Source organism: Hippichthys cyanospilos, chromosome 3 (assembly GCF_059441005.1).
Source record: "Hippichthys cyanospilos isolate Australia breed blue-spotted pipefish chromosome 3, RoL_Hcya_1.0, whole genome shotgun sequence".
Taxonomy (NCBI): domain Eukaryota; kingdom Metazoa; phylum Chordata; class Actinopteri; order Syngnathiformes; family Syngnathidae; genus Hippichthys; species Hippichthys cyanospilos.
Genome location: NC_142371.1, coordinates 29897816 through 29912303, shown reverse-complemented (window position 1 = coordinate 29912303; position 14488 = coordinate 29897816). Strand labels below are relative to the sequence as shown.

Genomic DNA, 14488 nt, shown 5'->3' with positions numbered 1-14488 from the left:
TTTGCTTTCAACTGTGCTTGTCTACAGAGGCTTGACCTCCACTGCCAGATGGAAGCACTGTCACACTTGCGCAACTATCAGATATAAATATCCCCTACAGATGCCATTTCTGTAGGCATACAAACAAGGGATGACTATTTGTTGAATTTCTTAATATTGATGCTGTGCAACTTTTTGTGGCTTTTGTTTCAGATGTAATGGCCCAGCAAAAAGGGAGACTGACACCATGGACACATTTGTAGACTCAGCCTGGTATTACTTTCGTTACCTCGACCCTCATAACACAGACAGGTATGGACAGTCTTCTCCTGTGACCTGACAGTATTCTTTTATTGCCTACTCCTGAATGAATGTCAAAGTGCATTTTTGTTTCACTTGTCACAGTTTTTAAGATACTTTTCACATGGCAGTCGCCACTTATGTCAAAATTATTCAATGAAGATACAAATGATCACACAGATTTTTAATGCATCCCGCTAGACCAGTGGTGTCAAATTCATTTCGGTTCAGGGGCCGCATGGATGAAAACCTTTCCTCCAACACTCCAGACAGGTAAAATCATGATATCTCAAAAACAATTATTGGGAATTATACGTAGATATTTGCTCTGCACACTGGCCTGATCCCAATTAGCCCTGTTGTGTTCTTAATGACCAACAGAATCTTTTAAATATACCGTACTTTTCGGACTACTGTATAAGCCGCGACCTCGTGATTTGAGCCCTGCGGCTTATTGTCCAGAGCGGCTTATCTGCATGTATGTGCCCCTAAGTATTGTCAAAGAGTTAAAAGGGTAATAGTTATGAATGGGGGAAAAAACTTCTTCAACTATCACTTGGTTTTATAATTAAATATCCACCACTGCTTCAGTAAAACTCCACATGATGAATGCCCCACTTTGGATTGTTGTGTTGAACGTTAAAAGTTACCCCTTTTTAAAATCAGTAGTGAGATTCATTGCATTTGTACACTACTTCAATCTCAATAATAATTGTATAGTTCAATGCATATGTTCCCCATGGGCTCAGATGTAATGATAGACATCTTTGATTACCGGTATATCACAGTAGGGGATCATTTATTTAAAAAAAAAAAGTATGCAGGGACATCTAAAATAATTATATGCACATGAGAGTATCCTGACACACATGATTGTCTAATATCACCCACTCTCCCACTTAGCTATTTCAAGCATGCATATTATAGCTTGTGTGAATATTCCCCCACCCACTTACACACACACACATCTGCATTCAAACTCAACACACATATGCATGCTCACACAGATCCATAGAGAGTCAAACTCCATGTCCATAGGGATTATGAAGCACTGGTTGCCACTTGCTGGGATGTTGGTGATACCCTAAGCTTAACAAAACAGATTTTTTTCCCCAGCTTCTTCATCGAGCGTTAAAGCTGCTTTAAAAAGAGTGTGCGGGGGACTTCCTATCCCATCCCATCCCATCACTTTTTTTTTTTTTCGCAGCACAGATTATGGCACAACAGAAAAAGCAATTACACTATTTGTGTATTGCCGTGGCCTGCTGAGTCTTATGTGCACGGAAGTGATGAAAAGTAGGACGCCGGGCATGCTGAGAGAAGCAAGCAGGAGAAGGGAGGAAATAGAAGTGTGTGTTGTGATGTATTAGTTGAGCGTTGGCCTAATGCCAACTCACAGGCCAAATTATTTTCAGCCTTTGCGAGTTCATAACTTCATCCCATGGTTCAATTATCACCAGACACCAGTCGCCAGAGACGAGAGGCAGAGAGGTGTGGAGGAGGGTAATTACCAGAACCATGTGTGACACATGCTGGAGATAGCGCTCTGCTGACCAACCTGGAAAGCTGGCCACATGCAGACCTCACCTGCACCATCATCTCATATTGTTCTCCACAACTACTTTTTTCTATTAAGAAGGGTGGTGGAAGAGTCATCAAAGCTAGGATGAAAAACAATTTTCCATTGATGGATACGTATTTTGAAAGAGTGTACAGTGCTGTGAAAAAATATTTGCCTCCTTCCCAATTCATGTGTTTTTAGCATATTTAGCATTCACAAAGGTTTCTTTGTATCAAATCAATGTCATAGTCAATAGCATAGTTTACAATGCTTTGGTCAGCTGACCATGGGAGGAAAAAAAAAAAAGAATGTTTTTTGATGATGTGCCGTAATTGATAACCTAACATGACAACAATGATATTATTACAATTTTAATAGCACAAAATCATGATCGTAAGGTTATTTTTAGAATAGCGTTAACTCAACTTCTCTAACTGTGGAAAAAAAAAGTCACTGTGATGTACCTCGTACCATCAAGAAATAAAAAATGGAAGGCTTTAAAATATGTAATTAATCGATTAATTAATAATACTCTTTAATTCCACCTAAAACTTCAACGTAGAAGTTTTTTTTGTGGCAGGTCAAAAGATAGGCAACAGCAAAAATTGGCTTCTGCCATTTTTTAACCGACTTTAACACCATTGAACCATTTACCTTCTATATTTGAGATTTTTGTCCCAAGTTTTGGCTGCAAACATCAGAAGGAATGGTGCTGTTTTTTTAAAAAAAATGTCCATTCTGTCCATCGCAAACTTGCTGAAACGCAGTGTGTTTTCGAGTGTAGTTTGGGAAAGAGCTTTGCTATCGCTCGCTACATTGCGTCTGTGTTGCTCATTAGCTGTATCTGCAAATCGCAGCTGGGTGCTTTGCATTTATGTTGTAGGCTAAACTTCTGTGATAACTCCTTCTTACAAAGAATTAAATATCACCGTACCTTTATCAAAAGTGCCATCTGGAGCATTTTAACAGTTACATTTCCAAGTGTTTCAACAACAACTCATATGCTTTTCCATTGTCACATTTTCCTTCTTTTCCTGGACTTCCCTTCCCACCCACAACAGGAGTCTATCAGGCTAGGCTAAACACAGCCAGTCAGTGTCCACTCTAGGGTCTGATTGGCCTATGTTTTTCAACCCCCAACAACTCCCAAGCACAAAAATCTCGATACATCAAAATGGATCTAATCAGCACACAGAAAGCAGAAAGTTAGAGATTAAAATGTTTTTAATGCAGTTTAGACACTTTAAGTATGACCGTAATGATTAAATGTCACAGTCTATATACCAGAGTGTATTTCAAATAGTCTTCGAAATAGTGCGCAGAAGCAAACAGCAACTTCATGTTAGATAGAAGTTTCTCTGACAAGAATAAATAACATGGCTACATTTATTAGGGATGGGATAAGATCTCGTGCAACAAGCTCTTGCGAGATTGGAATGTCTCTAGAACATGAGATTTTTTTTTTTTGTAATGGACTACACTGGAGAATGCACTGCCTGTTAGTCTGGCAGTATAACACACTGCGTGAGACTTTAAAAGTTAATATTACCTCACCGAATATAGGCATGATAGTGTGTATTTTGACACAGCTTTTATTTTGAAGTTTTTCCGTTAGGCATGTCGCGACAATGGCTGACTATTACTGCATAAACTATTGCGGTTGAGAGAGTCCTAATTCGCGACTCCATAAAAATAACACAATGTTGTTCTGAAATCATATTCAATCATCAATTCTGGGTGTTTTATTGTCTGGTACCTATTGCCAGCATTTCGCGCAGCCTTTAACAAAAATTAGCTGCTAGCTAGCAGTGCTCAAGTGCTATATATTCTGGTGAAAGCAATCAGATTCGTTTTCAAAGGCACTTTATAGAATAAAATGACTGAGCACTTTAATGCAGACAATTGCCGTTTGAACTGATCACTTTTGAACAAACTGACTCAAATGAGTGTCCTATGCTTCTTTTGTGATTTTGTCTCGATCAAAATGTACCCTGAGAGATATATTTACAGTCTCAGTATATATTCAACTGTAAAAAATAATGTTGATTATGAAAAAGGTTGGTCATTCATAATCAAATGACAATGTGTTATTTGGTTTTCTGTGTTTAGATTTTTTTCCCAACAATTTAATTTTAATTTTATATACAGTATACAAACAAAATGCTCTGATTATGTTCGAATCACCTGTGGCAATATTTTTGTTTTCCAGTTGAAGATTTGTAAAATCACAATATTTGCAGATAAGACAAAAGTGTGCAGGAATAAATAAATGAATAAATAAATAATAGGCCCTACACTGCAGCTAACAAGAGCTGTATGCAGTTTGTTAACCTATTCAGTATTATGAAATAATGTAGCTTAGCTGTAGTTGAAAAAATGAGCTTGGCTCTTCTTTTGTATTTACATTTGCACATAAGAGTGTTGATTTTGTTGTTGTCTGCTTTGTAAAACGACAACATTTGGAAAACTGTAAAAGTTGTTAGGCATGATATTTCACATTTTTCAAAAATCTTGTCCTGTCATTGTGGACTCAATCTCATGAGACATCTCGTCTTGTGGGATTTGTGTCTGGTCTCATCCTTAACATTTAGATATCTCCATCTCCAAATTTCATGCTGCTTATGTACCTTATGCAACTGGCTTGATTGTAATATCCACAAAGATTTTTTTTTTTACCCGTATCTCTGAATCTGATCATCCTTTTTAGGCCTTTTGAGCGCCCCCTAGCGGATCACTGGCTACCTGTGGATGTGTACATTGGAGGAAAGGAGCATGCCGTCATGCATTTGTACTACGCACGCTTCCTCTGTCACTTCTGCAAAGACCAGGGGCTTGTGGCGCACAGGTAAGCTTCCTTGATGTTAGCGCCGTTGGTCTGCACAAAATTTGTCAGAACATGAATGCCTCATCAATGTTTTTTTACAGGGAGCCTTTCAAAAAGCTACTTGTCCAGGGTCTGATTAAAGGGCAGACTTTCCGACGAGCAGACAGTGGCCAGTATCTAAAGAAAGAAGAAGTAGACTTCACAGGTACATGTGGAACGAATCTGGCACATAGAGAAAATGACTTAAATGTAATCTTTTCAGACAAACGCTGCTCGGATATGAGCTTACAGGCAGCAAAGATACAGTGATAGCAGTATTTTTTCTTTGTTGTTGTTGTTTGGTGCAATGTTCATTGCTTGAATCATTTCTAAAGTCCAAGGATAAAATCTCACAATAGTGCCTTACAGAGAAGGAAGGTCTTATATATCAGCAACGGCACTCTCAATAGATCTGCTTGTCAAGAATTTAGTCAGTGTCAATACTTAGAAGAATGCGTTTGCACATCTTTTATTCTTTCTTTTATTAGTTGTTGAGTTCATTAAATTATTCGTCTTTTTGTGGTTAATTACAAACTACGTTTGTGGTATACAGTATATTAACAAGTTAATATCCAACAAATATTTTGTGTGCAAATGGAGATCTTTGGCTCGGTGTGAGCATACATCATAATGTCCAATGGAGTTGCAATTGCCTGAAATATCTAAAAGATTTAATTTTTTTAGCTCAGTGTGATAAGTAATTGAAGGTAATATCTCCAGGGGAGGAACGGCCGAGCCAAGCTGTCACTGACCTTTTTCCTCTTTCTGCCTCTGTTAGGAAAAGAGCCAGTTGCATTAGGAGGCGGAAGCGTGGAGGTGACATGGGAGAAAATGAGCAAATCTAAACACAATGGTCTGGACCCCCAAGAGGTGATGCAGCAGTACGGTGTGGACACAATTCGACTCTACATCCTTTATGCCGCACCACCTGAACAGGACATTCTTTGGAATCTTAAAAGTGAGATGTTAGATTTTTTTTTCAGGCTCAACTGTTTTGTATCAAATGAATGTAATCGTGGTTTGGAATTAATCCCACCCCAGAGGATGCTCTTCCAGGAGTGTTGCGCTGGCAATCCAGACTGTGGCAGCTTGTGACCAAACTAAGAGATACTCGGGAACTGGGTGACATCCCGAATGCTTCGTTGTTGAAAAAGAACGAGCTGGCAGAGTCAAAGAAGATCTGGGGGAACAAGAATTACGCAATTCAAGAGGTAGTGATGATATTGTGTGATATTGAGCTATTGCAACCGTTGTCACCAGTAGGGGTCAGTAGCTAGCCTGGTTTCAAAGCGTCAGCATTCATGTCCACCCTACTTTGCCAAGAGAAATGATTCACTCACTGATTCCTTTGCCTGTTTTGACTTTGAGTCCACCACAATATGAGTTATCATGCTAACATGCTATGACAAGATTAATATGCCAATCGTAAAATGCCAGTGCAGCCCGATCATCCATTCTGAACCGAAACCCCCAGAGCACAGGGGCAGAGGAGGGCTGGCTAGAAATTGATTTAAAACCTACTCGGTCGCTCCCACACTTTATAAATAGATGTCCATTCCTGCCAGGTTGGATTTTCTTTCTCCGCCCCCCCCAAGGCTGCAGCTTTTATAGGACATCAGGCCTGTTAGCCTTAAGCTCTCAAAGCCAAGGCTGTGCTTTGATTCACCCCTCGGAAAAAGCCCAGTGATCAGCCTCTTCCTCTCTAAGATGCTTCCCCAAAGGGGTACCTCCTCCCTGCGGGCCAAGATGCGAAATACTGTATTGAGCGACTCTCGGCTGAGTGTCCTCAGCTGGTGATAACAGGCTTGGAGGTGCGTCCTGTGGGCATGTTGTGTTCTCTTCACCGGCAGCACTAATCCTCCGTCAAGTGGATGCCTGATGAAGGGACTAATTTAAAACAGGAACAGAAAAGCATTGACTATTGACATTGTCATCAACTGTTCATCATATTTGTTATTTATCTATCCATGGGTGTTATTTTTCATTTTAGGTCACATCTCACTTTACGGAAGGCTTCTTGTTCAATGCGGCCATTTCTCGTCTCATGGGACTTTCCAATACATTGAGTGTGAGTGAACATTGCACTGACTTCTGAGTTCAGTGAGCATCACCCGAACTACCGTTTTGTGTGTGCTTGTGTCCAGAGTGCTAATGTGAGAGTGGTGCAGCACAGTGTGGAGTTTGAGGAGGCTCTGGCTGCGCTGATTCTGATGACAGCACCCATGGCACCACACTTGGCTTCTGAACTTTGGGCAGGTGGGTGTATACACAATCATACCGACTCTAAATAATTAAAGCATTTTGCTAGTTTGATGTTGGCTCTTAAGAAGGGAACAATAACATGAACAGAGCATTTCTCCAAAGAGACAAGCTTATTATTTCAATAAAACAGTAAATAGCCTGATGATTAACCAACACACATGCATATGGAGCTCCACAAATTAGTATCACCCAACATTTTTTTCTTAGTCAATATGTGTGTGTGTGTGTGTGTATGTATGTATGTATGTATGTATGTAGTATGTACGTGTATATATATATATATATATATATATATATATATATATATATATATATATATATATATATTACTGCTATACTAATTAGTTGAAGAGATTGACAGGATTCAAAATAATCTTGATTTGACATTTATAGGACATGTTTTTCCTGTCATGGCACAAAACGAGAGTTAGTACATCATGCAGTAAGAGGAAGTGTTGTCACTGCTCCATCTCTTAATACCAGTTCATGGCCAAGAATGATGTAACCAACCGTCGTCAAATATTTGATACTATTGCCGAGTTTACCTAAAATGCATTTAGTGCTTCTAACAAAAGCCTTGCTGTGATCGCTTGGCCCCATGTTCAAAACAAACAGTTGGAAGGAAGACCGTGCGTCATCTTTGGTTCTCACGTGGCAGTCTCCACCTCCCTTTCAAGGACAACATCCTATCATTGTGGACAGCGCACATACATTCACACCATTTTTGTACACATTTAGAAAATATAATTTACAGCAGTTCCCTGCAGTATGGTCATCTTTTCTGCTGTTGTGTGATCTAAAAAAAAATGTTTTGGGCACACAAGCAGGCTATGATGTCTAGTAACAGACTTGACTTGGATGTCACTACTTTACGCAAATTTAAGTCATAATTTGTTATATAAAAATAAATAAAATACATCTTAAATTAAGCATACATGTATTGAATATGACACCCATTCAACTACTAGTAACAAAACATATGACAAGGATTAATGCCCTTATAACTTCATTAATTGTGTCACCCATTGCATTCTGTAAAATGCAAAGGATTTTTTCTAACAATATAATTCCCGTTGAGCTCTACTATTTGCGGCGAGTGGGTAACAGGCTGGCCTGTATTGTCAATCTCTGCATAAAATTGATGCCTATTGAAATGCATTTGAAGGAATCAAATGCTATTTTATTAATTAAAAATGTTTACATTAATAAGAGGATTAATCTGCATTTTTTTCTGTCAAATATCAACAAACCATTTTTGAGGCATGGTGGCAGAGCTTAATTTTTGTTGTTAAAACATTACATTTCAGCCAATTACTGTATGATGAGAAACTTGTCAAGCTTGTTTAAAACTTGACTTTTTTTAAAGTCTTTTTTTGTTCTTAAATTTTAGGTGTGCTGTGCCTCAATTTTTGGGCGCTCAAGTTACCCTCTGGGAATGGTTAGGAAATCTGTTAAAGTATGAATTATGTATGATATTTGTGATATCCAGTTTAAGCATTAGTACTACAGTAGTGGTGCTCAGCTTGACCAGTTTACAGACTGGAGAATATATGTGTCATCATAATCCTGAAAAATCCGATTGGATCATCGTAAATTAATCCAATGACACCCTGCATTCATGAAATGAAAACAAATGAGATTTAATCGTGACCATCATGTGATTAGGTGATATCACAGTGTTATTGTTCTGCCTTTCAGGTCTTTGCCGGGTGAACAACCCTATCAGCGGCATTCTCCAGCGGGGTGGAGACGTCCTGTCACAGTCCTGGCCTACTGTGGATCCTGAATACTTGGAGACCCCCGAGTTTGTGGACATTTCTGTGCGGGTAGGCTCACACAGACAGACACACATCTCAGACAAACTTGATGTGGCTGGTTTGAATTGGTCAAGACATTTTTCATTTTGCATGTCAGCCCAACCTTCTCTCCCTTCATTGTCCTTTATGATTGTGAGATGAAGGGGTTCTCTTTGGCATATGTTACTCTGTTTACATACAACGCTGATGTCACATGAACACACATTTGTCCTCTAATCCACCACCTCTTCAACTTTCCAAGTTAAAGTCATAGTCCATGAATACATCCACGCTCTGTAATTTGAAAGAGAGTCTATGATTAGCTTGTGTGTGTACATGTCTGAGAGTGTGCGCATTTATGCATCTGCATGTCAAGTACACTTGAAGCTAAATAGACAAGTAGATCAGTAAGGAAAAGCATGTTTTACATCTGATTTTGCCTGTCAACTTGCTATTTTTTTTCCCAAATGGACACAAATAATGCTTTTGGCCTTGAATTTTGGCATTTTCTATGAAGCCGTGTTTTTTTTTTTTTTCTGTCAAAGACACTTTCTGCAAAAACCTCCTCTGGGTTTCAAAAGATTATCTCAAATAATGAAATAATATTCCCCAAAATAAATTACATGGATTAGCTGTTTTAAACACAAACGCAGGGGCTTTCATGTTCACATTTTGATTCGGCTTACAAAAGGGTCGCAACTTTCAAAGTGACGAAAGATGAAAGTGGTATTTAATCTGACTTTTGATTTGTCTCTCTTGATAAATTACAAATGCTCTTTCCTTCTCACACGCACACATACATGTGATACTAAAATGCATTCTCAGCTGACTGGTGGTGCTTCTACTTTAGGACAAGAAAAAAAAATGCCAGACAACTTTCAATGTTTGAACAGATGGTTTCTAATTTACTGTAAAATAATACTTTTTGACGTGTATATGTTATGGTTGTTTACTTCAATTGGATCTCCCCGTGTGCTTCTGTGCGCAATAAATACATTTGATTGAGCCCATAGTGGCGGCTGGTGATGATTTGACTCACAAGAGCTCTCGCTTGTGGGCTTCCTCATCCGCTGCTTGCGTCCTCTAATCACATACTTTGGGACGCCATGCTCGAATGGCCTCCAAGATGCACGCGCACGCAGACGAATGCTTCCAAAGACGGCAACACACACAGGAAGTCTTGATGTTCCCACTCATTGTGTACACTTGCTTCGAAACCTACAACATTGGACACACTTCCTCTATATACCACTAACTACAGGTTGGAAGGGTCCACCGCATGTGGGAAGAGAAACTTTTATTTGTATGCCAAAGAATGAGCTTAGCTGGAAATTCTAGATGGGAGTCTTGGGGTTGATTTGTCTCTCCAATTCTCACCCCCAGATTAACAACAAAGTTTGCGGGACAGTGACGGTGCCTATCCTGGTGTCCAGAGATTTGGATCAGGTGCAGAAGCTGGTCATGGAGAGCCCCCTAGGACAGACGCTTCTCAGAGGGCTGCACATCAAGAGAGCCATTCTTTCCCCCCGGACTGCCCTCATCAATTTCCTAGTCAGAGGATGACGTTTGACTTTCTTCTTTTTTGACTGTTTAGCGGTGGGGACAAAAAAGACTGTTATACATTGAAAACTAGTCTTAGGAGTGGAAAAATATTCATATCTATGTATCATGGTGCATTATCTGGCAAGGGTAGGTAAAAGATACTGCTGTGTACCGCCGTGCACTTCATTACGTTACATGTTATTACCGGTACGTTAACCTTTGCTTTTTATCTTTAACAACATCATGTTTTTTTTTTCTGCAGATGAATGTGAATCATGGCTGTTCTTGCTTAACAGTTTACTGTAAGTGATACAAATAGGCTACAATGGAGTTTTAAATTATACTAAGTTTGCTGCTCATTTAAATTTAAATATGTGCTTCAATGACACAATCAGTACGGTGTACCCATCACAATTTGTCTGGCTTTACCTGCCAATCTCATTTTTCCACTTCCACAACCAACAGCAAACACCTCCAATGTTCAAATGTTAATGTAAAACATTGAACAATATTTATGAAACAAGACAAAGGGGTTATTTTAACTGCACAAAAAGCATTTTTCTTAAATAAAACTATTAGTGATCTTATATCCGAATAGAACTGTGGCTGCATTTTTCGTACCTCTCCAGAGGAAGATTGTCAGTAGCAAAGATTGGTTTTATTTCAGTCCCTGCCCCACCTCAAATAAATAAAATAAGCAAAACGGCACTGATACCATACCAGGCTGACTGAGGTTTTGGATAAACATACTTTGTTGTCCATTCAGAGAAAGAACATTTGATAATAAAATAAATATTTTTACAACAAAAGTACATGTACAGCACAGTTGGTAAACTCAAGGACCGGACGTCAGATGTGGTCCACTCATCAAATCTTGTGCAGCTATGTAATTTTTCTTCAAATCTGAACCAAAATTGCAAGGTATCTTCACTTTTACTATTGCTATTACAAGCATTAAAGAAACATACACAATTCCGGAACAAGTTACTGTATACAGCGTGGTTAGACCAACTCCCTATTTTAAATAAAAAAAAGAAATATAAATAAATATATTTATATGGTGTAATGTTACTCTCATTTTTTTGTGTGTATGGTAAATAAATTGTATGCTATTGTATTCTGATCGATTACTTTGTTCGGAATTTGAAAGCCAACATAAGTGGCTGGGTGTCTGACCCTAACATGCCCAGCTAGCGGCATGTTTCGAAGTTTGGAGACCCATTATTCAATTTACAGACTCTAGAGGACCATTAAAAGAAGACCTCTTCATTTTGATGTTAAGGCGATCATGAATTGTCATGCAAATCGCATCGCTACAGGACAGTCGAAGAAGCTGGGCATACTGTATTCCTTTAGGGTCAGATGTCCAGTCCCTTTTTTAGGCTTTCAAATTTCAAACTAAATCATCTGCAAGGACAATAGGCATATATATTTAATTGCCGTACATTTAGGAACATACACAAAAAAGGAGAAAACTTCCTACAAATTGTAAGTCTTAAAATAGAGAGTTACTTTTCAATTGCCCTGTGTAATTAGTATGAAGAGGTGAATATCCATTTAAGTGGCTTCAAGGTTATAAGGGTCATCTGATCTGGCGATATCCGTAATTATAATGTGGCAATGCGCCTTTGGCATACCGGAATACAGCATACGGCAATTTACTTTCCAGGAACTAATGCTTAAAATAGTTTCGGATTGTCTTGATGAACGAATCAGTGTTTGATCAAGCTATTACCATTGAAATAATACAAAAAGAGTATTTATATATATTTTTTAATGTAAGTATTACATAGACAATATACAGACAATAGTTCTAAGCAATAATGGCTATTAAGTTGGCAACATTTTGTGATGAGAATGGATCATGGCTTGATGTTGTTGTTTTTTTTTTTTTTTTCTCAACTTTGCCCCAAACATACCTTGAACTTCAACATGGATCTTCACCCCTTTTTGTTTAGCCCAGACTATCCCACAAGAGCCCAAATACCACTTAAGATTCCAATCATAACTCGGATTCCCCTCGACAGCGTGACCACGTCAGCCCTCTCCTCTCACCTCATCGTCTGCTCAGTCACATGCAATTCTACCTTATCAGAGGCGCTTGATATCTGACTCTTTTCTTTCAGCCTGAGGCTTTAGGACACAAGGCCTTTTAGACTCCTCCAAAAGGTCGCTCGGAAGTCTTTAATGTCACTCATCAATCGTGTCAGTGCTCTTATGCTAGTCTGCGGCCATTAGCATTTTCCTTGCAGAAAACATGCACCAGCAGCACAAACATTTTTCCCTGTGTACTCCCAATAGCTTGTTTTCAATTGGCTGAGTGAGTAAGCCTGAATGCGCATTGTGCACACAATTCCTTTCCTGCACAAACACTACATTGTGCAGTATGTAACTAAAGAAAGACGCTATCCATCAGCTTCTGAATGAGGAAGTGCTTCTATTTTTATGATTCAAGAGCTCTGCTCTTGACTGTTCAAATCATGCCATCTCAGCAGGTTTTGTTACAGAGGTCTGGTTTTTGTGAAGGAAGTCATAGACAATTTGAAATATGCAGAGGGGAACTGAAATTGAACATTCCTCACTGATCCTGAGAACCTTTCCTCGTATTCCCGAGCTTTATCTGTTAGCATCAGGTGACGGGAAAAGCAGACAGGGGAGAATAACAGGAAGGGACACCAGGAATTGTATGCGGGAGGAAGCAAAGCGTCAATGCGGTTTTGTGCTGTTTTGTATTGTCATGTTCCTCTCGTTTAATTAAGTGCTGTCATGCTGCAGTAGGTGAGAGTGCTAAAAATATTGACGTTGCCACTGGAAGTTGCACATTTTCACACTGAAACCGAACGGTGAATTACTGTACATTTCTGATCGGTATTTTGTTTCACGTTTGGCATTCTCACTTTTATAGTTCCAAAATGCTTATCCCACTTTTTTTCCGTTTTACACTTCACGTCCACTAACATTTGTAATAAATGTGTAATTATCCACCCTGAACAAGAAGTTGACGGTCCAATTTTCTTTTAAAATTGCCACAGCTATTTTAATGGGCATCAGGAAATATCCCACTATGAGCTCAACACACATGTGAATAATATTGTGTTCATTAAAAACAAGCCTTTTAAATCATTTCCTATAATAATTGATTTTGTCACTGAAAGCCCCCAGAGTCAATTTTATACTTTTAATGTCAGCTCTGCAGTTGCCATGGCGACTGGAATCACTGAACCTACCTCAGTGACTCATTCGGTTATAGTTCTGCTTTATACTTGAGATGTACAGTGGGAATCGTCCATGATGAGATACAAAAGTCTTCCCATGGAGGAAGACATTGGAAATAAAGGATGGATAATACATTTGCTATATAAAATGTCTTTCCAGTCAATGAACTCTGATCACATTTTGCATGTTTATAAGGCATATTGATGCTGTCAGTAGTTTAAATAGTCCTTATAAGTATGAGGCTGTGTGTTTTATGAGCTATAATTAGCTTTTTGACAAATAGGAGTATCGTACATTTGCATTTAAACTTCTTTTTCTGGAGATTTGCAAGCCACAGGTGCTGCGGCGAGCATATGTGGAGGAATGTTTCTTGCTTGAAGGCAAAGTTGCATAACAGTGATTGTTTCCCTCAAACCTATAAGAATGTGGTGCCCTATAAAGGCTGTGTTTTTAATTAAAGCTACAGCCCGCTACCTCTTTGTCACATCATCTGGGATTTAAAGCCTATTACGGTGGCTTAATATACCAATGAGGTTCACTATGCAACGCAGAGGGGTCACAGGCTGGAGTGTGTGACATCACTCAGCCATAACAGAGGAGGCTGTAAATAGCCCACCTCAACCACCAAGTCTAACACACCCATGCACAGTGATTGTGGTGTTGCTTTGCCGTCAAATCATGGAAGTGAAACGTTTGAAAATTAACTCGAGGAACTTCGGTTACATTTTAACTGACCTTATTCCTACTGCTTTTGGCATTGCTTATACCTCTCCACTGATTTTAAATAATACCTATAATCTTAACTTGACTCCCATGTATTGGAGTGGAGAACATGTAAACTCGACATATAGAAGCCAAAATTCAAACCATGGAACTGTGAAGCAGAAATGCCAACCACAACTCCATGTGCTGCCCAGTGACAAATCATTGCCCCCAAACGCACTTTTTATGAGGGAAATACCAAGGAAT

At 39.0% G+C, this 14488-nt stretch overlaps 1 protein-coding gene across 1 annotated transcript in view; it reads left to right on the top strand.

The window, feature by feature from the left end:
* The window catches only part of LOC148426779 (leucine--tRNA ligase, mitochondrial-like), a 33522-nt gene extending 22632 nt beyond the window's left edge, over positions 1 to 10890 (top strand). Inside the window, 9 exon segments of the mRNA XM_088411656.1 lie at positions 193 to 291; positions 4548 to 4685; positions 4766 to 4869; positions 5482 to 5661; positions 5745 to 5914; positions 6694 to 6785; positions 6787 to 6959; positions 8664 to 8791; positions 10145 to 10890. Coding sequence (XP_088267782.1) covers positions 193 to 291; positions 4548 to 4685; positions 4766 to 4869; positions 5482 to 5661; positions 5745 to 5914; positions 6694 to 6785; positions 6787 to 6959; positions 8664 to 8791; positions 10145 to 10324 — 1264 coding nt within the window. The 3' untranslated portion in view covers positions 10325 to 10890.
* Positions 10891 to 14488: the final 3598 nt, after the last annotated feature.